This window comes from Capsicum annuum, chromosome 12 (assembly GCF_002878395.1).
Source record: "Capsicum annuum cultivar UCD-10X-F1 chromosome 12, UCD10Xv1.1, whole genome shotgun sequence".
Classification (NCBI taxonomy): domain Eukaryota; kingdom Viridiplantae; phylum Streptophyta; class Magnoliopsida; order Solanales; family Solanaceae; genus Capsicum; species Capsicum annuum.
Window position 1 is genome coordinate 1552745 of NC_061122.1, and position 24522 is coordinate 1577266.

General features: G+C 32.8%; 3 protein-coding genes across 5 annotated transcripts; 1 reads left to right on the forward strand and 2 right to left on the reverse strand.

The window, feature by feature from the left end:
- Nucleotides 1-946: 946 nt before the first annotated feature.
- Nucleotides 947-2908, reverse strand: LOC107850630 (induced stolen tip protein TUB8). Of its 2 annotated transcripts, XR_007048052.1 has the most exons (4): nucleotides 2517-2671; nucleotides 2025-2102; nucleotides 1159-1656; nucleotides 947-1116 (listed from the first exon to the last, which is right to left on the reverse strand). XR_007048052.1 is itself a non-coding variant. In XM_047400516.1 (3 exons), exons 1-3 carry the CDS (start codon nucleotides 2529-2531, stop codon nucleotides 1273-1275), a joined length of 477 nt encoding a protein of 158 aa, XP_047256472.1. In that variant the 5' UTR covers nucleotides 2532-2908; the 3' UTR covers nucleotides 947-1272. The 2 variants fall into 2 exon arrangements, 1 of the variants encoding a protein (XP_047256472.1); XM_047400516.1 differs by having other exon boundaries at nucleotides 947-1656; nucleotides 2517-2908.
- A 13181-nt stretch (nucleotides 2909-16089) lies between these two features.
- On the forward strand, nucleotides 16090-18218 carry LOC107851265. The gene is made up of 5 exons (XM_016696214.2): nucleotides 16090-16687; nucleotides 17025-17139; nucleotides 17720-17801; nucleotides 17888-17939; nucleotides 18044-18218. The coding sequence occupies exons 1-5, from the start codon at nucleotides 16172-16174 to the stop codon at nucleotides 18188-18190; spliced, it is 912 nt and encodes a 303-aa protein (XP_016551700.2). The 5' UTR covers nucleotides 16090-16171; the 3' UTR covers nucleotides 18191-18218.
- Nucleotides 18219-18410: 192 nt separating this feature from the next.
- On the reverse strand, nucleotides 18411-22640 carry LOC107851264. 2 transcript variants are annotated; one of them, XM_016696212.2, is made up of 6 exons: nucleotides 21920-22640; nucleotides 20106-20217; nucleotides 19839-20010; nucleotides 19485-19675; nucleotides 19150-19293; nucleotides 18411-18784 (listed from the first exon to the last, which is right to left on the reverse strand). In XM_016696212.2, exons 1-5 carry the CDS (start codon nucleotides 22402-22404, stop codon nucleotides 19177-19179), a joined length of 1077 nt encoding a protein of 358 aa, XP_016551698.2. In that variant the 5' UTR covers nucleotides 22405-22640; the 3' UTR covers nucleotides 18411-18784; nucleotides 19150-19176. The 2 variants fall into 2 exon arrangements, with proteins under 2 accessions (XP_016551698.2, XP_016551699.2); XM_016696213.2 differs by having other exon boundaries at nucleotides 19145-19293; nucleotides 21920-22527.
- Nucleotides 22641-24522: the final 1882 nt, after the last annotated feature.

Below are 24522 nucleotides of genomic sequence, written 5' to 3' on the forward strand. Positions count from 1 at the left end.
TTTGCTGTGGAACCCCTCCACAAGAGAATCAATAGTACTTTCCCCTACAGAATATCCACCGGGGTCACACTCTCGTTAATTTTGGATTGGGTTATGACTCGACCAATGGTGAGTATAAGATCCTTCATGTCTGCCAGGACTTATTAGGTCATAAAAAGTTAGCCATTGAAATTCTCGCGTTGAAAGGTGGCTCCTGGAGAAGAATTGATGAACATCCTCGTGGCATTTGTGTGTTGGGAGGAATAATATTCTTAAGGTATGGGCGTTGAAAGTGTTCGGTGACAAGGGATCTTGGGTGCTATTGTTAACTGTAGGAGAACCTACCTGGTTTGTTAATGCCAAACCGAAATATTTATTTGCGGATGGTGAAGTGCTATTCTGGTGCTTGAGTTGTCAACATATCGGGAATACATTTAGGACACGCAACGGACCATTTAGATCATGGCCAATATGTGATACCATGCAGGGTGGATGCGCTTTTACAGAAAATTTGATATCTCCAAAATCCCTATTAGTTTCTTATGTATGATTGAGGCATATAATTTATATGCATATAATACATCATTTTTGTGTTAAAAATCATAAGTTAGTGAACTTATGTTTCATAAATCAAACTCAAATGTCAATAGTTGATGTAAGGTAGGACCTTAATGTATGGCTTTTATTGTTAGCTATTCTTATGGATCTTTAGTACAAAATACTTGATTGGGTTTATATATAGTATATATAGATGGATCATCAAATTATTGTTTGTGGAATGTTTTACGATCATCATATTCTTTTATAGCCGAGAAATTAATTGGGTCGACTTTTTATCCTTCTCTGCTTAAATACTGGGCTTTTGTCTGCGGCAGATTTTAGAGTCACCGCATTTGAACATTAATGTACTTCCTCTCTTAGCTCTCGACTGAAGGAAAAGAGGCTGTTTTCAATTTTAAACCATTTATGAAACAACAAAAAAAAGATATTACCGCTTTATTATTATCATAAACTAGAGATCAAATCTCATATCATCTTTAATCAAATCATGCCAAACTGAACCCTGGACAAGACAACAAACATAGTTTTAAAAAAAACTATGTAAATATCCCACCGACCACCTAGACGAAGGCATATGTTAGTACGAAGTACTAACATATGCCTTCATTGTAAACATATTATATAAAAATATAGTAGTAGTAAATAAGATATTCAACTAAGAAACAAAATAAACACAACCAACTTTCAACAAAAGACCCCTCATCATTCATCACTAAAATTCCTCAGTAGAATTTACTCTTCAACTTTCTCCACTGGAACTGCTGTCTCTTCAACAGGAGCAGCTTCCTCTGTCTTCTTCTCTGCTTCCGGTTCCTCAACGGGGGCTGCTTCTGGTTCAGCTACGGGGGCTGCAGCCTCGACAACGGGTGCTGCAGCCACCGGCTCCTCAGCTACGGCTGCAGGTTCTTCTGTAGCCGCAGACTCCTCAACTGCAGCTACAGCAGGTTCTTCTGTAGCCGCTGGCTCTACTGTTTCTGCAGCCGTGGGTTCTTCAGCTGCCGGGGCTGCTTCTTCCGCAACAGGAGCAGGAGCAGGAGCAGGAGCAGCCTCTTCTACTGGTGCTGGTGTTGATTCGACCTCGGCTTCCTTTTCTACAACTGGGGCTGGTTCCTCCACCTGTTAAAGACGTAATTAAATTGAATAAAACACACTCTTTTAAATAAGATGATCATACAATTCAATACGATATCAGAGCAGGTAGATGTCCTGAACTCAAATCACACCGCTACCTATGTTTGGACCAACGAAAAGAATCAGATCAACACGCGAGCTATGTTGTCTAACATGTGGCCACCCTCGTGTCAAATCCTCTAAAACTATACTACTTTCATAGGATCCGATCAGTACGCAGTGACATTTTTGAAGAGTTCAAGCAACATAACATGTGAAATAATGTTCGAAAACATACTGTTTTTTTTTTCTTTTTGGCTATTTTTAAACTAATTTAAACTTTTAGATGAGACGATCAGACAATTCAACTCTACCTTGGTTGCCTCTGGAGCTGGGGTAACGTCAACCTCAGCTGGTGCAGTCTCTACTGCTGCTACTGGTGTAGATTCAACCTTCACAAAACATAACAATTAAATTTCAACTAAGTGAAAAAGATCCATGATGAAAGCCACAAAGATTTTCGAAAATATCGTTGATTGATGATAAACTATTTTCAGATTGATCATTTGTTTAAAGATCACATAAAGATTCAACAATATCAAATATATACTATATAGCAAGTAGGGTACAATCAATATTCTTTTCTTTTTTTTTTTTTTTAGGATTTTGGTGTTAATTTTGTTGTTTAGATTCTTAAAAATGTTGCAACAATCGTGTTGGATCTTTTTTCTTACTACTGGAAGATCCCCCACTCGTCATGTTTGTGAAGAGTCCGAATAACATAGGTTAAATTGATTATAAATTTTGATATCAAATATGATCATAATAAAACTCAAAAAAGTAAAAAAACACTATTATAAAAGTACCTCAACACTGGCCATTGAAATAAAGTTGAAAAATTAAGAAGATTGGAAAGAGGAAAATAAATGAAGAAATGAGGGGGCAAAGTGTTTTGTAATTGTTTTTGTATTGGTGATGGAAAAAAATGATCAAATGAGAGAGCTTTATATAGAGAAGTAAAATGGAGTGTATTAATTCTAAAATAATTAATTAGAAGAAAAGAATCTTATGGGATATACAAATTGACACCTCACATCACTGACAATTAAGGGTGTTCAAAAGATTTGGATGTCTAGTTGTAAATATATTTACTTTTACTTTGCTTTAAGCTTATATAATAATAAAATAATTAATAAAGGAAAGCTTGCTGCATTAAAGCTCTTATTATATGTAGAGTTTTAGAAAGGATCGAATCACGATGATTATCTTTCTGCAAAGGGTTGTTTCCATGAAAGAAATTAATATTTAAAGAAAATATTTTTTTTCTTGTCTTTTCTGATTTAATCATTTGATATTCAAAATTTGTTGGTCTTGATTAATCTTTGTTATGACTAGTAAGTCCATTAGGTCGATGGGTATTTTTACGAAGTTTCGAATTCAATAAGTGAATTTTGAAATTTGGAATTAGATAATAGTGATTATTTTTAAGATGAGGAGCATCTTTTTTAAATAATACAATCACTACAAATATATTCAGTATAATTCTGCAAGTAAAATTTGACAAATAGCAGTGTGTCAGCAGATCTTGCTTCTACTTTAGAAGGTAAAGAAATCTGACAAATAGCAGTGTGTCGGCAGATCTTGCCTCTACTTTAGAAGGTAAAGAAATCGTTTTCGATAGACTCGACTCAAGAAAAAAGGCTTTTCGTGTAACAAGATGAGGAGCTTTTTTCTTGTATTAAATAACACAACAACAACATAACATATTCAGTATAATTCCGCAAGCAACGACAGACCTATGGCTTAATTTGTGGTGCTCCGGCACTCATTAAATTTAATGTAGATTAGGTATAATTATATAGAAAGATGTATAAAAATTGGTATAAGATTAACAAAAGCATCCAGTAAACCAAGAACGTAGTCGGGTGCTTTAATTTCCATGCAAAACCTTAAAGGATTTATGCATCAATATATATGTTTGAACCTCCCGGACACTCGAGATGTGTAAATCCTGAGTTCGCTACTGTCCGCAAGTAAACTTTGAAGAGGGTAATGTCTACGCATATTTTGCCTCTACTTTAGAAGATAAAAGAGATTGTTTTCGATATATCCTATCAGGGCTATTGTGTAACAATGTTATTGATTAAATTCATTTATTAGTTTTTGTCTAAAAGCATTTGTTTTGAACTTTTGATTGAGAAATAGCAAAGCCACATGGTGGTGGAGACCATTTTCCTATAACAGCTATGATACCTTTTTTTCTTCTGTGTTTTGTGCAGTAGGGCATGTAGGTGACTAAGACCATCATGCTTTCATGTTCTTCTAATTTTTTAAAATTATCTAAAAAAATTTAAAAAATATTTTTAATCACTTTTTCTTAATTTTAGTCCCTTCACAACAAATTTCTCATGGTTTAAATGAATGAATCCAAGTTTTTAATTTTTTCACCGATTGTTCAATATTCGTATTAGGGTTTGATTGAATTCAGAATCACATCGAAAAGTTTTATATACAGATACAAGTAAAATATTTCTAATTCAGAGTTTAAAAGAGATAAGCATCAGTATCTCCTTGAACTATGGCCGAAGTTGCTACGGCACACTCTAACTTTATAGGGGTTTTATTACCTCTGAACTCAATTTTAATGTATTTTTATCACCCTTTTGTGCTGATGTGACACATTTATTACATGTGTTACGTCAGTTAAAAAGGTTTCACGTCAGCTCAAAAGAGTGATAAAAATTAAATATGCTAAAATTGAGTTCAAGCGAATAATAACACTCCTGTGAAGTTAGAATTTATCGTAATAAATTTTATCATAGTTCAAAAGATACTAAATGCTTTACTCGAATTTAAATATGAGATTTCTGCTTAAAAAAAAATACTTATCGTTCCACCGTAACTCTTATCAGTGGAGTGAATCCAATTGCTGATTTCACATAAAATAATGACTAAACCCTAAATCTATTTTTTCTAATGTATGTATTGGATCCCGCAAATTATTGACTCTATTATATCATCATGCAAATGTAGATACATGTATTAATAAATTATATATAGAGATTAGCAGAAATATATTTTCTTAAATTGTGTGCATTTACCACTGTGGTATATATGTATAATATTTTAGTACGAGTACGTAGTTCAATAAAATTTTGATCATTTGGGAGAAACTCAGTGATACTACTATTCATATTATTTGTTCTCAATTTTGGAGCAAGAGAAAATACTTTATTACCATCTTGAATTATATGCGAAAAGGTTGAGATACATTCGAATTTTAGAAGGTCCTATTACTCCTTAGACTAATTAAAATCATATTTCTGACAATCTTAGTGCCTACGTGGCACACACGTGTGCCTACGTAGACCATTCAGTGTGTTGTGCCACGTATGTGCCACGCAGGCACTAAGGTTGTCAAAAATATGATTTTAATTAGTTCAGGGATAATAGGACCCTTCTAAAGTTCGGGTGTGTCTCAATCTTTCATGTATAATTCAAGATGGTAATAGAATATTTTATCTTGAAGTAGCTATAAAAGTTATCTCCGTATAATTTATTGATCACCTAGCTATACCACATTATTCTCTTAAAACGCGATCCTTCTCTAACCTTGTTCAACACAAAATATTTTATATATCGAACTTTTATTTATTTATCGTCGACATGATATTACACCTTTTTATTAACAGTAAAAATTAAAATACACGTCGAAATCACATCAAGATTTCACTATATATAGTAAAATGATTTTAACCATAGTAGTCAAGATGAGAATGTTTAGGAATTTGAAAACAAAAAAATAGCCAACATGATAATTTTTTTATATTTCTTTTTTGATTTGTGGACAAATGGGCAATGGCTATGAACGTAAAGGCCAAAATAATAGTGAACGGCCGGTGCCAAATTGGCCCCCACTATCACAATTCACGATCATTAACGTCTATGTGGGCCCATACTTTATTGTCGGATTCAGAATTTTTATTAAGGAATTAAAAAAAAGAAAAATTATAAAAACTAGCATCCTTAAGACTATAATTATAATAAATAACAACACTTTTTTAAAATTACAACTTATAGCAAAAATAACAATATTTTACTCACTTTATAGTAATAGAAGAATATATATTTTTCAGTTGTGCATATGTAAAAAAAATTACCTTATTGATAGAGTGTAATCAGGTGTTTCTTTTCATTTGTTCTAATCTTGGTTAACAGAGTTACCTGATACCTGTTGCTGGTCCAAGGTGACATGTATTCCGTGAAATTAGTTGAGATTAGTGTATGCGAGCGAAAGCTGGCTCAAATACCACAATTATCAAAAATAAGTTGCCGAACACCCTTTGGTCCTTGGTCCTGATAGAGTGTAATTAGGTGTTTCTTTCCATCCGTTCTAGCCTTGGTAGATAAAGTTATCTGATACATATTGTTAGTACGAGATGACATGTATCCCGTGAAACTAGTTGAAGTTAGTATAGGTGCACGAAAGTTGGTCCAAAGACCACGACTATCAAAAATAAGTTGTCGAACCCGCTCTCGTTCTGATCAAGTGTAAATAGGTGTTTCTTTCCATCTGTTCTACCCTTGGTAGATAGAGTTCTCTGCAACCTATTGTTGGTATGACATGACATGTATCTCATGAAATTAGTTGCTGTTAGTATAGGTGCGTGAAAGTTGATCTGAAAACCATAGTTATCAAAAATAAGTTGCCGAACACCCTCTCGTGACTCTAGATCCGCCCCTGATCATACTCTGACGTGGCACCTTCTATTTAGATCCAAATCACCTTGCATACTTTTGGTCTTTCTTTAAGTGGGCCCCACTTTAATATATTTATTTGGGCTTAGTGGGCCCATAACCTAAGCCCCTTTGAGATGCTTTTCCAGGTAGTACTACTCGTGCTATTTGGGGCCCATTTGCACGACTTTCTCTGATATTGCCACGCTGGATTTGTGTCATTTGCCCACTCTTATCTCTGCCATAACTGTATGTAGTTGACTGAATACCAAACTTAAAAATTACTTCCTCGGTTTCAGTTTGTTTGTCTGATTTTAATTCGATATGAAATTTATGAAATAAGAGAAAAGACCTCAACGATGTCATCCAGAGGCGGGGTTCGGACAATGAAAAATTATATTATTAATAAATGATTAAAAAAAAAAAATTATATATATATTGTAGATGTTGAATTCGATTCAGTGAGTTTTTCTTCGAATTTTGAACCCCAGGCAGAAATTCTGACTCTGTCTATGATGTCATATGTTGATAGTTGGGGTTATTTATGTCATCGATATTATACATATGGTTCTTTCATGCCACTAACCATACTAACGAAGCCTTATTACTATCCTATTTTTCTACGTGACATTATCTAAATCCTTCATTACTCACCAGCCGCGACCCCTCTCGCCCTCCTCTTACGAGTAGCATTTGTGAGTCATTTCATTATATTTAATGACATATTTGACCCTTTTCCTTAATGACATAACTACGTCCAACTTTTGAATCATGTATTATTAAACTAAAAATATATGGAATGTACCCGGGGGCGGCTCAAGCGCATTAGAGGCCTAAGGCCAAAATCAAACGAAGGCTTTAAATTTTTACGTAAAAATTAACTTTTTTTTTATAAAGTCTATTACGTTCAATCTTCTTTTGTGACATAATATTCTAAATAAATCAAACTTATTCGAATTATTCTTTTTTATATAAAAAGTTTATTTTTTCTACAAATAATATTTAAATTTTTCAAAAAAATCTATAATCTATTATTACTAAAAATAAAATGAAGCCCCTCAAATTCGGGGGCCTAAGGCAGCCGCCTTTTTTCTATAAGGGTAGAGCCGCCCTTGAATGTACCAAAAGTTTTTTTTAATCTCCTGATCTTAAAACATATCCATGTGAATAATTGAAATTAATGGATTGTCAAAACGGAGAAAAGGTATTTTTTTTTAAATAGACTAAAATAGAAAATAAGACAAACAAAGCGAAACAAAAAGTCTACAAATTTGAATAATGTTTATAGTAATATATTGTTGACAAAAAAGTGATGTTGAGAAAATGAATAATCACCAAATAATCACTAAAAAGATGTAATGGTGTTTAAACAATCTTACTAAAAATATTATTATCGTGCAATAAAAGGAAGAACAAAAGAAGAAAATATTAACGTAACCAACTGATCATTTCATTAAAAGTATAAATTATTAAAGGAAATACATATTACTTTTTGTTATTTCATCAACTGTTTGTTTGAAGGTAATAGTAAAATTAATTCAGATCTCGCGTATAATAATACAATGTTTGATCGGATGTATTAGAAAACTAGTACACAATTGGTTGGTATCAAATAATATTCGTAATTAGTTATGTTATTCGTAATTAGTTATGTGAAAATCTATGTATTAATGTGTTTACGTTGATCGGTTATTCGTATTCAATTACTTTCTGAAATATCCTTAACAGTAAATTTTAAAATGAATGTAAATTTTGAAATAAAAATAAGTTAAAACAATGTTATTATTGCAAGGATATTAAACATGCTGACACATTTTCAGAAAATACAAAACAGATAGTACAATTTGATACTGTTGGTGGTACTATTATTATTATTATTATTATTTGACATTGATACAAGTACCAAGAGAATATATGCAATATTGTACATTAAATTTTAGTGTAGAATGTCTCAACCTAGAGTATCTTTTTTATTAAATTAAATTAAAAAAACGTCATCAAAAGCCAATTATTTTTCTTCTTCTTTTTTTTTTTTTTTTTTTTTTTTTTGTTGTTGTTGTTGTTGTTGCTGATTAGTCGCTATTGTTTAGATGCGCATAAGGTGAGTTTCACTTTAATGTAATAACATAAAAATTATACAAACAAAATAAACCGCTCTAAACAGGCACCAAGCTTGTCAGACTTTTGGAATATGATTTAGATGATGCCCATAGTAAACTTATAGGCTAACAAGCTTTCGAAGAAGAATTGCACATGATATTATTTTCGGCGAGTTTCGAATCGAAATGAAAGAAGAAAGTGAAAAACTTTATATGACATGTATGTATACAGATTCACATTATATGTGTATTTTGGGTTCGATGATAGCCTAAGAGACAAATCCGTAAGGAATTATTAGATCAAAACGAAAAAAAGGTTTCTCTATTATGATCTTAGAGTTGAACTATGTCCAAATTTACTACGTTACACTCTAATTTTACGGGGATCCTATTACCCCCTTAACTAAATTTTAGCGTATTTTTTTTAGCCAGTGTGACACCTTTTGTCAATCTTTTTAGATAACGTGACACTTTTGATGTGGACTTTATTTTATGCAATAAAGATGTCACGTCAACACAAAATGGTGACTAAATATGCTAAACTTGAGTTCAGGATAGTAGGACCATGTGAAGTAAAAGTATATCGTAACAACTTTGATCATAGTTCGAGAGGGTACCGGATGTTTATCTCAATAACTAATAGTAATATTTTATTTACTTTTCTAATGTGGGACCCATATATATTATGAGAATTTTATTTTCTCATAGTGGCAAAACAAGTTGCATATGTACAAGTGAATTATTTAAAGATTGGATATGAAATGTGATGGCTCTTGTGTTTGGCTAATTTCTTTGGAATATTTTTGATTCTTTGTTTGACCCCACTATACAATAATTTTAATTGTTATATTCTTCATTTCACATCTATAAATTACTGCTTCAATATATATGGCACTTTAAAGTTATACTCTATTAACATGTTCTTTTTTTAGGTTTGTGATCAGGTGTTCCGTATTTATATTGAAATTCAATTAATTTGAATTTATGTCGGCAAGGATGGAGCTAGCTAAGAGTAAGGGAATTCATTTGAACACCCTTTAGCAGAAAATTATACTATCTATACAAGTTTAAAATTATTTTTTACGTATATATAACAGACGTTGAATCCTATTCGACTAACTTTTTTGTTCATATTTTTTTATTTTAAACCCCCTTAGTGACTAAGATATTGGCTCCGTCACAGCGTATCTATGATTAATGATGAAAAAGTATAAAGCATATTCTACCAAAAACACCATACTCTCATACTCAGAAATCAAATTTAAAATCTCTGATTAAAAATAAAAAAAGCACTTATCACTCCATTATAACCTTACCGTCTCTATTAACATGCTACTATTGCTGAAAGAAATCCTAGTACTTTTTATTTTTTATTTTTTTTTAACCTAAATTTTGCATTAGCAAAAAAATATTTTAAGGATGCAAGGACCCATCCTAGTATTTGTTTAATTGTTTTTTATTTTTCTGCCACATCTTACGTGACGTGTTTTTCTTCTTTTTTGCTTTTGAATTTTTTGATTTTTATTTTGACATATCATTAACTATATCCTTTTCAATAATGGTGTTTTTCTCATTTATAATATCTTTCTTCAAAATCATACGAATAATTAGAAATCTTGAATTTAAATTCAGCTAGATACGGAGTTATTTTTGTTAGAAAATGCTTTGCTACATAATATAAGATTTTTCGAGATAAATTTGAATTTAATTGAGTTTCACTATTAATAGCGGACACCAAACAAATAATCGATTAATATCTCATAGTATATGACTAGTAAGTATTAGTTGGAAAGATGATAAAAATGCTATTTTCACATTAATATGTAAAATTAAAAGGCTTGGTCTTTGAATTTTGAGAATAAAAAAAAAAATCTATTTTCCATTAGTGGATCTATACGATATAAATTTAAATGAATTGAATGAGTAAATTTTAAATATCAGACACATAAGCAAGAAAAACAAATTGTTGGTACTTTTATTCCAAAGAGATTACACTGAAATGACTTGACCTCATTTCAATATTCGTATTAGATTCTTTGAAAATATATTAATTTTGTGATTGATATGTGTTTCCAGTTAAGTGATTGATATATATTTCATAACTCATATTTATTCCTAAATGAGAGATTTTTATAGTCATATAAATATTATTTTATATTTATGATCACAAACATGATGGTAAAAAATTTAATCAATTATATTCTATCAAAATCAGAATGTACTTATCATAGTGCCACACAATATACCATTAATAACGATGGATCGATCGACATGCCTTTTTCTTTGAACTATATTAAATCTTTAATATTTAATTCGATTCAAAATTTGTGATCTTTCTTGATTTTACAATATTAACGTCCTATACTTACATCAAAACTCGATTAAATTGAGCTTATTATAATTAGAGGCGAACCTAGGATTTGAAGTTTGAGGATGCACCAATATTGTCAAAGGCGTTCATAAGCCCTGAATAAAGACTCAAAATGTGTTGAGTACTTGCCTCGTTTAATGTGCAGTTTAGGTTCTAATTTTTAAGACATATTTTCCCTTGTCAATGAGGCTTTTCTGAAAATACGACCACTAAATAATTGATATTTCACTTCATAAAAAAAAAAATCAATTTTTGTGTTTATATATTTGTCATTCATGCTTATAGTATTAGTCTTGAACTAGACATATGCTTATATTTTTGTGTTCATATATATACATCTTAACTTATTATATTTACACAAATTTTCATCCTTATAAAGTAATTAAAAAAATTTCAAGTAATTATGTATCTTTGTTGGATGTATCGGGAGCTAGTTATATATCTTGACAGATCCAAAATAGAGAAAAAGGTACGGAGAGCTAATTACGTATCTTTACAAAGGAAAAAATGTATCGTCATTGGATATATTATGTATCTCAACGGACCCAAATTAAAAGAAATGTTCCTAGAGCTAATTATGTATCTTTACAAAGAAAAAAATGTGTCTTCGTTAAATGTATCTGAGCTCGACAGACCCAAAATCAAAATTTTTCGTAATTATGTAAAATGCCAGAATTTTCTGTAATTAAACTCCAAACTGTCGAGTTTATGTTGTTTTTCCATTTTTCAGTCGGAGTGTGGTATTCATATTAGAATTTGACTAAATTTAAATTAACAATGAGAAATCTCACATTACTAATAAAGTGCTTTCTAACAAACGTGATCGATTTAATATTTAAAAGTCGAACCAAAACCTTTAATCGATTCATTCTAGCTACATTTTTTTTAAATAAAAATAAATCAATGTATATTATTGCAAATGACACAAAATAAATACGTGGAAGCAAATCCATGATAGTTTTTTTTTTTTTAAAAAAAAAAAAAACATAATTAATAAAGACTGCTCCTTTTTCCTACAAATGTGGACATTAATCGACAAGCATCTTTAAAATATAATGATTCATGTTGGTGTCTTTTTTTTCACTTTATCAAAATTTTGTAAAACCATATGGTCCATTTTAGAAAGTTTGTCTAGTTTCCAATGCTTATTTGATAATTTAACTTAAAATATCTAAGTTAATATATATTTTTTGGTGATTTTTCTTACATTATATATCAATATTCAACTCAACTTGTTATAATCATATTAACTTGGTGGGAATTACGAAAGTTTATTTTCTATAGTGAATGACGAAGTTAGAATTTTTACTAAAAGAATTCAAAATATATAAAATAACGAAATTTAACGTCTATTATATATATTAATATAATTTTGACCGTGCTGCCCAGGGACGAAGCTACATATAAGGTAGGGGTTCACCCGAACCTCGTTCGATGAAAAATTATACAATATATGCACGGTTAAAATTATTTTTATGTATATATAGTAGATGTCGAACCCCCTTCGGTTAGTTCGTATATTCACTTATAAACCCCCTTGGTGTCAATCCTGGCTCCGCCACTGACTCTGCCCATGGACATTGTAGGTCAATCCAATTAATGAAAAAGTCAATTCAATGCATGAATCATCTCGTATTCACACGTGATAAAGGAAAAGATCGTACTGTAAGAGGGTGTAATGTAGACAATTTAACTTTACGCAAGTATCATTTACATGCCAACAGGGGCTGAGCCACCTTTAGCTAAGAGGCTCATTCGAACCTTCTACGATGAAAAATTAAACTATTTATACATGGTTAAAATTATCTTTTAGGTATATATAGAGTTGATGTTGAACCCCCTTCGACTAGTTCGTATGTTTACTTCTGAATCTTCTTTGTAAAAATTCCGACTCTACCACTGCATGCCAATTTCACGACTTGAATCCTTGACCTAACGCTGTACACATACAAAAGACAACTTGATCGTTACTCCAAAACATACTTTTAACTATTTGGAAATCAAAACATCATAAAAAGCAAGGATAATAAAATCCTAGGTTTCTTCCTTAAAAGTTGGTATGTTGGATTTGCAATTATTTCATCAATTTTATGATTTGACTGTCTGTCAACAACTTTAATTTGGAGAATTTTTTTTTTATCTACTTTTAATTTATAATTTATTTTATTTTTTATTATATGATGATATGTGAATCTTCTTTCTTTCCCTTGTTAAGCAATATGATTAGGTTTTTCGACAGACTTAGAGAAGTGGAAACAATTAAAAAAAAAAAAAGTGGACTACGTGGAAACTAAATTTTTTACAATACAAAAAAAAATAAAAAATCCAAGGGACGATTTCGACAAAATCGATCCAAAAATCGTACAAACGAGGTTTATTGCGATGAATTTTATCGGTGGTAAAGTCAGAAGAAGTTGAGAATGGAGTCAAGTCATCATGTCCCTTAGGTTCTTAGCGACACATATGCTATGACAGCCGGAATCGCTAGTAATCGTCAGTCAACTATATTAACGAAACGTTTGTAGGAAATTTTTCTTTTTCTTTTTTTTTTGGGCATCATTTACACTCCATACTATACAAGAAAAGTCTAAGCCACATCTAAATTATATAAGTGACCTATTACACACCTTAACTATATAAAAGTGATATTATTACCTCCCCGCGACCCCATTCTAAGGCGCGTATGTTACACTTATTTTAGACGTGTCTAGCCTATTAAATAACAAAAGTAAATGGCTAAAAACATTAAGGGAAAAGGCATCGTTTCCACCCCAAACTATAGTCGAAAAGTCAAATCCACACCTAAACTATATAAGTGACCTATTACACACCTTAACTATAAAAAAAATGATACATTTTACTGACGTGGTGATGACGTGACAGCGCGTGTAAAACACTACATACACCACATGCAAGTGGTGGTAGCCTGACAGGGTGTAAATAGTTTCACTTTTTTATAGTTTAGGTATGTAATAGGTCACTAGTATAGTTTAGGTGTGGCTTCGACTTTTCGGGTATAGTTTAGGATGGAAACGATGCCTTTTTTTTTTTTTTTTTGGGTAATATGAATATGATTAATATTACATATTCAAAAATACATTATTGAAAATAATAGGGGCCTCCCTCTTTTATAAAGTTGCTTTCAAGATAGATACCATCCTAGCTTTCTTATTTAACTAATACAAGTAAGTTATATTGAAAATTGATGTACATTTAATATGATGTAGCCATTGTTGGAAAAAACAACAACAATGGAAACATCATTGTAGCAAGATCACATAATTTTTTAACTCTAATTTTATTTTTAATGTAATTTATAAATAACTTAATCTAGTCTATATCGACCAAGAATTTTTTTTTCTAGCATGGTCAAAATTGACTTACATTATCTGTTCTCTAACTCTGTCTTTCTTTTTCTCCATTCCCAGTTTCTCGATCAATAGATCCGGTCGGGGAGCTGTGAATTGTGATTTTATTCTTCTTGCGGAGATTGATCTATCTATTTAATGATACCGATCTGACTCATACGATAAAACTCTCCTCCTTTACGAGGTAGAAATGTTAGATAGTGATAGAAATGTTTTTAAACAACTCTAATAGAGCAAAATGATATCATTCAATTGAAAATAAAATAAACTTAAAAGGGCATAACTAGATCTTATGGACCACCCACCCATCCCCTTTGTATTTTGAGTTGTAACAGCTACGATTAAATAATCGTGCGACTAATGCATATATGCTTACTCTTATAGAAGGGAGGGGAGGGCCATTGGGAATTTGGGTTGGATAATTTTCTTCATTAGTCATATTTCATGGCCCAAAGATGTTGCAAGTTAACTAAATGGATTAAACTCTATAATGTATACAACTCACAAATTGATTAAATCTCATGTGTATGATGATCATGAAAAGTGTCGTAATTTCGAAAACATTATAGTTGAAGATTTTACGATAGTTGAATTCATTATCGAAATTGAGAAATAACTATAAACATGTCGTTTAACTCCATGACTCGACAACAATAGCAGTTGGTGTCGTAAGTCTGAGGCTAGGGGCGGAGATAGTATGCTGATTACAGGTTCAACAGAACCTAATAGCTTTGATGATTATTGTTAACATGTTTTGTTGCTTTATGTGAAATGATATATTGTGAATTTGTTGTAAAAATGGACACAACTAAATGACATTCATGCAAATCCAACAAAGTATTTCCAAGGAAATGTCATTCATGATTCATCACATTGAGATGCTTTAATTATCACAACTTTTGATTATTGATTGGTACCAAAAAATTTTGTGTAGATATATTTGGAAAATGTCCCAAAGATAGAATGAAAGTTGCAATCAATAGTAGTCTACATACGTTTTGAAAGAAACAAATTATTATAATTATTTTTGGGTCATATATATCCTTATCGTTAGTAAATCAACTCGTATTTGATGTATATTGGCATGCAATTTTAAATCATAATTGAAATTAATTTATAACTTCTTTATATTTAGTTTGTTTTAATAAAAATCTTGACTCCATTTTTTATTTTTGTTGAATAACACCAACATCCTGTCTATGACAAGGCCCTTAAGGAGGGTGGATGGCATGCATCTCGGAGTCATGATCGAACATGATGCTTGCTTTAGTGGTCTTAATAAGAAATAAAACTGTGCCCTTGCTATTAGCTATAGCTTTTGGCATGACGGTAACCGCCTGATCCTAATTAGTGGTATCAGAGCCAGGGTCATGGGTTCGATTCTCACATGTTGCATGATGCAGGTGTTGGAAGGGGATTGTTGGATAATGACAACATCCGACCTGTGACAAGCTATAACTTTTGGCATGATGATAAACACTCAGTTCTAATAGTTTCAAAAACCCCCACCTCACCCCACCCCATGCTGCATGAGGTAGGAGTTGGGAGGGGACTGTTGGATAATGACAACATCCGACCTGTGACAAGCTATAACTTTTGGCATGATGATAAACACTCAGTTCTAATAGTTTCAAAAACCCCCACCTCACCCCACCCCATGCTGCATGAGGTAGGAGTTGGGAGGGGACTGTTGGGTAACGCCAGCATCCTACCTATGACAAGCTATAATTTTTAACATAATGATAAACACTCGGTTATAATAGTTCGGAAACTCTCCCCCCCTCCCCCTTAAACCCCACCCAACATTAATATAATTTTGGAAAAGGTGAGATTTCAACTTTATATTTTACTTGTTCTATATAGATGTGTATCTATTCCTTAGGCAATGATACTCAACATGTAGAGTTATAAGAGCTCTTAGGGCACCAAAATATTCCAATCTTGCAATGGTTGAAATCTTAATCAATATGTTATGCTTTATTCTCTTCACATGTGAAACTCAAGTAATTATTTCAAGTGCCATAAATCATAATCTTTCTTATAAATATACAGCCAAATCATTTCACATTCATACACATCCAATTTTCTTGAAAATGAGTTCACTAACTACCCCTTCTACCTTGATTCCAAATAAAAAATCCCCAACAATTTCCCAATTTTCTTTTCATCCAAAAAAGAAACTACAACTTCATCATGACCAAAAATATATTTCTAGTTTTGTTGATTTAAACCAAGTTTCATCCAAAAGGAATTGCCTATTATACCCTTTGAAATGTAATGCTAAGGATAATTCAGAAAATAATAATCCAGAAGATCAAGGTCAAAGAGCTATTGAAACAGTACAAAAACTTTATAATTCACTACAAAATAAAAATCTTAATGAACTTTATGATATAATTGGAGAGGAATGTAGATGTATTAGCAATGTTGCTTCTTCCTTACAAACTTTCTATGGCAAGGAGGTATGTTAAACTTTTATTTATTACTCTCTCCGATCGCAAATATTAGTCGTTTTGGTAAACTGATGTTGTTTCAAAATATTAAACATCTGAGAAATACAATATATCGTCGTTATTATAAAGTGATGATGTTCATGAGAAAGATAGAAGGTAGTTTAGACAAATATGTTTCGAGGAAATGATCTTCTATGTCCATTCTTATATTCTTAAAACTAATTAATTCCTTGTGAAAAGGAATTTATACAACCTAAAGTAACATTTGTAATGGATTATATATATGTACAAACAAATTTAATGATCTATTTTTTGTTGTTGTTGTTGTTTATTTTTGTCTTTGCAGCAAGTAATAAATTTCTTCAATTCAATCAATAAATTCTTGGGGGATAATAGTAACGTTGAGTTTGTTATTATTCCCACTAATGATGGAACAACTGTTGGGGTTGCTTGGGAAACAGGTTAGCCCATTGTTCTATACTTTGAGCGCAATTAAAAGATATTTTAGTAAATACCAAAGTCGAAATATTACCCTTCTTAGTAAGATTACCTTACCAAGTTCAGCACACGAGTTGTGACAAACCAAGTCCTTCCGGTCCACATCAAGCAGTTTTCCTCTTATTAATGCGCGTATATCATGAGCTTACTCCCATGTACTAGTTTGTTCATGTCTCTAAGAGTGAACCATACCTTCCTAATTGCTGATACATTTCGACTCACCCAAGATGCTTGTGCTCAAATAGAGCCATAAATGAGTTGTGACAAACCAAGTCCTACCGGTCCACATCAGGCAATTTTCCTCTTACTAATGCGGGTATACTTAGGTTGTCATGTACTAGTTTGCTCATGTCTCCGAGAGCCAACCATACCTTCCCAATGGCTAATACATTTCGAATCATCCATGATGCTTGTGCTCGAATAGCCATAAATGAGTTGTGACAAATCAAGTCCTTCCTAATGCTTGTCCACATTATCCAAAGTTATATTCTTCCATTTTTTTGTTATTCAATATTCAAAATTCACTAACCTGACTTGACGCAGCAAGCGATGACACTCATATTCCTATTGGAAAAGGTTTCGGAGTCTATTATTGCTATTATTACAAGGGCAAGATGACGATAAGGTAAACGATCAACAGAACATGATTTGAAACTCGATAGATAATGAACCCCTCAGCGCGAACTGACAGTTTTTACTTATGAATCACAGGAATGTGGAGATATTCATGGAGCCACTCCTTCGTATCGAGCCACTTAGATTGGTGAGTGATAATACTACTCATGTTCGAGAGTCAAACATATTATTTTTCGATCGCGATTTTTAATATATATAATAATTTAATTTTTTCTTTAAATTTTTTACCAGAAAATATCATCCTTTCTTTTGAGAGCAATTCAAAAGATGACAGAGCTTTTCAAGGGAAAGAAGAAACAGGCTATCAAAATCTTGTCTATGATTCTACTATTTGTAGCTCTACTGTACTTGATCAAGAACTCTAGGAACTTCATATAATTGACTAACAAAAGTATTTGTAGTTACGGAATTACACTGGATATGTTATTGTTGTCGTACCTGCAGTGTAGCTTCTTCTTCTGCTATGAATCTTTGTAAATGACAGCAAAGCTTCATCATACTCACAGTCGCTAAGCTAACAATCAGGCCGAAAAGACTATAGTACAGTCATTTTCTTTCTATTCAAATTGTAACTGATCGTCATAAGAGAGATCATTCGGAACAAGAAAGCAATAAGTGACAGAAATTTCATATCAAAGTCGAAAGAGAAATATACTCTCCAACGTCTATTGTAGAGACCTGACATGTACATGTTAATTCCAACGCGTTTGAACAAACTAAGGATCTGTTAATGTTAAGAATGCCAGGATTTTACAAGAACATAGGAGGCTAAGTGAACCTAGATCGAGGCCGTGGTATAATTACAAAAACATCTTTCCGCGATAAGCCCAGAGAAGATCAATCCAGATTTCTAATTACATACCATGATGTCTAACTACGTTAACAAACTAAACTTACCTAAACAACAAGATACATCTTCGGAAGCATTAGCGTGTCATTGAACAACAACTAGAAAGGTATGACCTGAAATACCTGCAACGAAAACAGACACAGAGGTTGTGGATCAAATCCGAAAAGGTCGTAAATGGATGGTAAGTTTGATACAAATGCTTATAGGCATCGAAAAGTAACAAATGGATGATACTCAAGTCGAACATAATCTTGTGTCAGATGATAGAAAATTACTTGAGGTGCGAGGATTTTGTCATCTGTAATAAGAACGCGTTATTCTCTGTAGACCAGAGAAAGAGGAAAAAGCGAGAAGTTCTGGTTATGTCCAAGAGCTAATTTATTTGTTAGGATTATTTCTTGATACGACACAACCTCCCTCGGGATAAAATGGGAAACTAGCCTTTCTGCGTATGAAGGGGTTGATGCAACACAACTTTTTACCTTACCATAATTATATAGATGTATAGTCATTGCTAGACAAAATGACGACGTGCCAGCATCTCAGGTAATTCTGCAGCAGAAACGCTTTCACATTGAAGCAGTTCCTGAAGCTTTGCATCACACACGATCGACATAGAATTCACAGGATCCTGCAAGCAGAAAAGCATAAATATTTGCTAAAGATGCAGATACATGTGATGATGTTGCTTAGCTATAAACTTGTAGCGAGTTACCGAGGGAAAGTGGTAGAAAACAAGAACGGAACTATGAGTAGAGAAACACCAAGACATCCTCTCCGCACAATCAAAATAAAACAAGCCGTTTATAGAGATGTGTGTACCTCAAGTTGGTTAAGCTTTATATACTCCCAAATACGTTTTATGACCTCCGTTTGAAGCATCTCCTTTTCTTCACTTCCAAAAAATTTGGCGAGCTCATCAGATATCGTAATGGTAGAAGAACCAGGTTGTTCAACCTTAGCAGCCACCGTATCAGCTTCAACTTTCAACCTTTTAGCATGTTCAGCTTGTTCTGCGGGGGATGCAGAGAGATCGTCTTAAATAAAATAATGCAGCTATAAGTCCTTCAAACTGTACTATTTTCGATTTTTCCCCTTTTCTTCTTTTCGATATACTTTTGGGAAGTGGGAATAAGAGATATGTTACAAACGGATATCATTTATTATTTGACATACTTGAAGGATCGAGTGCGGTGATATGTTTAGCCAGCAGCTTATTCATCTTGAACATATCAGTGCAGTCTGTTTCGAAGACTGCTCGCAGAGCATCATTGCAGATAATCTTTCGTTTGTTACCAGGATCCTGTAAGTTGTGTTTCCTGATGTACACCCACAGCTGCTTCACAATCTGATCGAGCAAATAAAGATGTATGTACGATCTATGTAAGAACGGCCAACTACAAGTCTAAAACTCGGGAACTTCTTTTGATATGACAATCATACCTCTGTCCTGGGCATTGCGGGCTGACCAACAATGGCTTGAAGTTCCGGCGAAACGCCACAGACTTTGTTTAGACCACCTGGTCCACCTCTCCTTTTTGTTCCGGAAGTAGCACTGCACAAAATAGAAAAAAGGATCAAATACAGGAAGCTTTGAATCGATAACCACATAAATATGTAGCTCAACTCCAATAATTAGGGGAACATAATTAGAAGGGGAGCCTCGGAGTAACTGGTTAAGTGACCAGGAGGTCACAGGTTCACTGCACCCTTGTGGTGGGTCCCTGTGCATAGCGGGGGTTTTTAGTGCACCGAGCTGCCCTTTTTTTCCAATCACATATGATATATTGTCGTGTTTCAGACATCGATTAGGACACAAAATTGATCTAAAAGCACATAACACTTGAGGTACAATGTGCAATTCTTTACTCCGCATCATTATGTTCGATGTAAGATTGTTTCAATTTAGAATTTAGCAAAATGGTTGATTCTTAAGTGAAAGACCATTTCCCAAAAGTGTTTTTTTAAAATCTATTTTACCTTTCTTTTACTTTTTGCCAAAAGTACGGTTAGCCCAAACACTACAGCTAGGTGGAATAATGTCAGCTGGCTATAACATGGTTTCTCTTATTCGTATTAACAACAGCTCTAGGGGGAATGTTTTCGTTCAGTGGCTCAGACATCACCACCAACAACAACAATATACCAGCGTAATCACACAAGTGGGGTCCGGAAAAGGTGGTATGCGCACAAACATCTGTTTCCGATAGACCCTCAGCTTGGACACTATGTTATCAATTATTTCAAAAATTGATACTATATAAACTGCAGATCTCAGCTAGTCAAGTTATACAATATAGTGAAAAAAAAATCATTTTTATACATGTTCAAATCTTTGATTATCATTGACCATAGGAATCACTATACTACCATTCGAATTATGGAAACAACATCCTGCAGAAATGCACGATAAGATACCATATAATATACTCTTGTTATTTGGACACCACGTATAACAGCAGCTTAGCACACCGTCCCGCCCTTTATTTTAATAGCAAAAAAACTTCACTTTTATAAAAGAAAAACCATTTTTTACTCAACCTATATTCGCCCAACCACCAGCACCAACTTTAGAATACCAAAAAATAAAAGAAAATACAAAACAAACTCTCATGCAATAAACAAGTAATACTCTCGATGTTTCAATTTATTTGTCCTACTTTACTTTTCGTTTTAGTACATTTCAAAAAAAAAAAAATTGTATTTTTTCTTTTTGGCAACTCCAACTTTACACATAGTATGTTTACGACCACAAGATTAATCTTTAATTTAAGACACAGCACAATCAAAATTAAAATGGAGTATTAATTTATTTATTTATTGGCATATAATCAAAAGCTTTTCGTTCTCCCATTTTACGTGGCACGCTATCCTTTTTAGTCCGTCCTCCATCCAAAAAAGAATTTTAACTTATTATAATAAAATAATTTAACTTTAAATTTCTCTTTTATCCTTGATAAAACAATTTATCACATAATACATATATCTAAAGATTATTTACACCACAATTGTTTTTGTCCTTAAATACCATAATGAGATAATTTAACTTTAAATTTCTCTTTAATCCTTAACGATTCAATTTACATTCTCACAAAATACATATATCTAAAAATTATTTTACACCACAAGATTTTTTCAAAATAAAAAAAATTCTTAAATATCAAGTGAAATAATGTCACGTAAAATGAGACGAACAAGTAAAAAACAACAAGACAAAATTAAACTAACTCAGATAGAAAAAAGAAAAAATATCATACCTTTCCTTAGGGGCAGAAACGACATTTGACGACACATGCTGAGCAGCAGCGTGAGCAGTTGTTCTCACTACCGCGGTCGGCAGCGGCGGAGCCGGAGCTTGTTGCTGCTGCACTTGCATCTGCCTGTACTGCTGCTGCTGCTGCTGAAAGTAGAGCTGCTGTTGCTGCTGGTGTTGTTGTTGTTGAAGGGCAAAATGGGAATAAAACTGCTGCTGAGCATGATTGTTAGCAAATTGTGAGTGATTCAGAAGGGCAAAATGGTCTTTAACCATCAAAGGTTGATGATGATAATGATGATGATGAAGTGGATTTTGTGATCGGAGAAGGTTAATTTGTTCACTAATAAACTCCGTCTTATGTGAAAGATCTTCACCAAGTTTTGCTCCAAGTTGCTGTACGACGCCGTTTAATGATGTAACGGCGTTTGGCTCTAATTGACGGAGCAAACTCTCTACACCTCTTGCTATTTCCTGGTCAGAAGCCATAGTTACATATGTTAACGGCTAACTTTAACGGCGTTAAGTCTCTCTCTGTGGAACTATTGTTCTTCTTCTTGCTCTTTGTTTTCTCTTCAAGCTTACTCTCTGTGTAATTGCCTGTGTGTCTGTGTATGTATATAAGGATTTAATGACGAATATACCCTTAGCTTAGTTTAAAAGTTTGTTTCACTTCTTTTTGCACTTTTTTCATGCTCCTTTGGGTCCCATCTCTGACAAATTTATATATATGATGACATATCTTATTTATTTATTTATTTTTACTGATAGTCCATGTTCTAGTCAATTTTGCATACACTTTGATTAGTTCGTTTCGAAAGAATATTTATTTATCTTATTTATGTATATTGTTTGATTTCGTTATTTTAGGATGACTTCTTCGTTATTGTATTTATTTTATTTTATTTTTTTTTGATATGCTTACTCATTGAAAAGATGCAAAAATTTGGATTTGTAAAGAAAAAGGGGTTTGTGGGGGCATTTGGAAAATTCGAGCTTATCAAATGTTCAAGCGAAGATCTAGAAGTAGAACGAAATGAAGTGAGATGTTAGGACAGGAAAACGAGTTGATCGTCGATGAGGCTCGGTGATTGAAAGCAGCAAAACGAAATCAAGATTTGACTTAAAAAAAGACAATGCTATGAAATCGTGACCGATCACTATTGATAAAGAAAAAGGATCTATCGAAAATAGTTTCTTATTTTCACAAAATAAGGATAACAACTCATACACACACCGTCTTTTCATATCCAATTTATAAACATTATCTATAATCAATCTGTCATAAACTAATCATAATAGCAACAATAAAGCAATCGACTAATCCAAATAAATAATACCTAATTGAGCCTCCATAAGCCTGATAGGTTCAATCTTATTATTGTTGTTGTTATAGTGCCTGGTCGAACACATTCACATAAAATGAATAGCTTCTTATTAATTGATGGAGAAAATACTCTGTTTCCATTCTAAACTATACACGAAATTGTTGAGATACACCCGAACTTTAGAAGGGTCCTATTACCTCTTGAATTAATTAAAAACTGTATTTTTGACAACCTTAATGCCTACGTGATACATACATGTGCCTACGTGAATTTTCAGTGTGCTAATTCACTGATGTACCACGTAGACACTAAGATTGTCAAAAATACAATTTTAGTTAGTCTAGGAGTAATAGGACCCTCTTAAAATTTGAGTGTATCTCAATAATTTCGTGTATAATTTAAGGTGGAAACTGAACATTTATTCTTAATTGATTGATGGCATAAAGAAGAAGCAAGGGTATAAATGTAATTATGTGAAGTGGGCCCCATTGATTTTTGAAAAATGAAGAAATATGGATTTGAGAGGATAAAGATAAAGCGGTGGACCCAAAAGAGGTTGGACTGAAATTGGAACTATCTTGTCTTTCCCAACAGATTTTGAATTATTTTTTACTCTTTCATTGTTGATTTTACATAAATACCCCTAATGTACATGAATTCCAACATGGAAAAAGTGAGGTTATTTTGGGAAATAAAAGGTGTTTGCGTGTCACAGATATATGCCGTCAGATTAACATTGGGTTTGGTCAACAACTTGATGAAGCTCACGATCTTTGCAATGCAAAACAAGATTTTCCCAATATATAATTACTCCGGTGTTCGGTATCTACATTTGGGTCCGATTAATTTGAATTTATATTGGGTTGTTTTTTCTTCCAACATCTGATACCCATATTGGAGCATGATTAATTTAAATTCGTGCTGGGTAGAGCCCTATTTGGAGGGTAGCGCTCATTTTTTCATACCCAAAGCTCGAACCCGAAACCTCTATTTAAGGAAGGAGCAGACTTATTCACTGCACCATAGGATGTCCTATATATAAATCATGTATCTATTGACTAATCTTTTCAAGTTCGAGTTTGATATAAAAAAATTATATTAATAAATGTTTTTAATGGAAACTTTGATATAGAGGTGTCAAGTGTGCCGGCCCGATTCGGCCCTTATAACTAACCCGACCCGGTAAGTCCTAAGGTTTTAGGATTCCGGATCCCGAGTCAGTTATTTTTTTAAAGTGGGCCTGATTAACCCGGCCCAAATCAAGCTCAGTCCCGGCCCG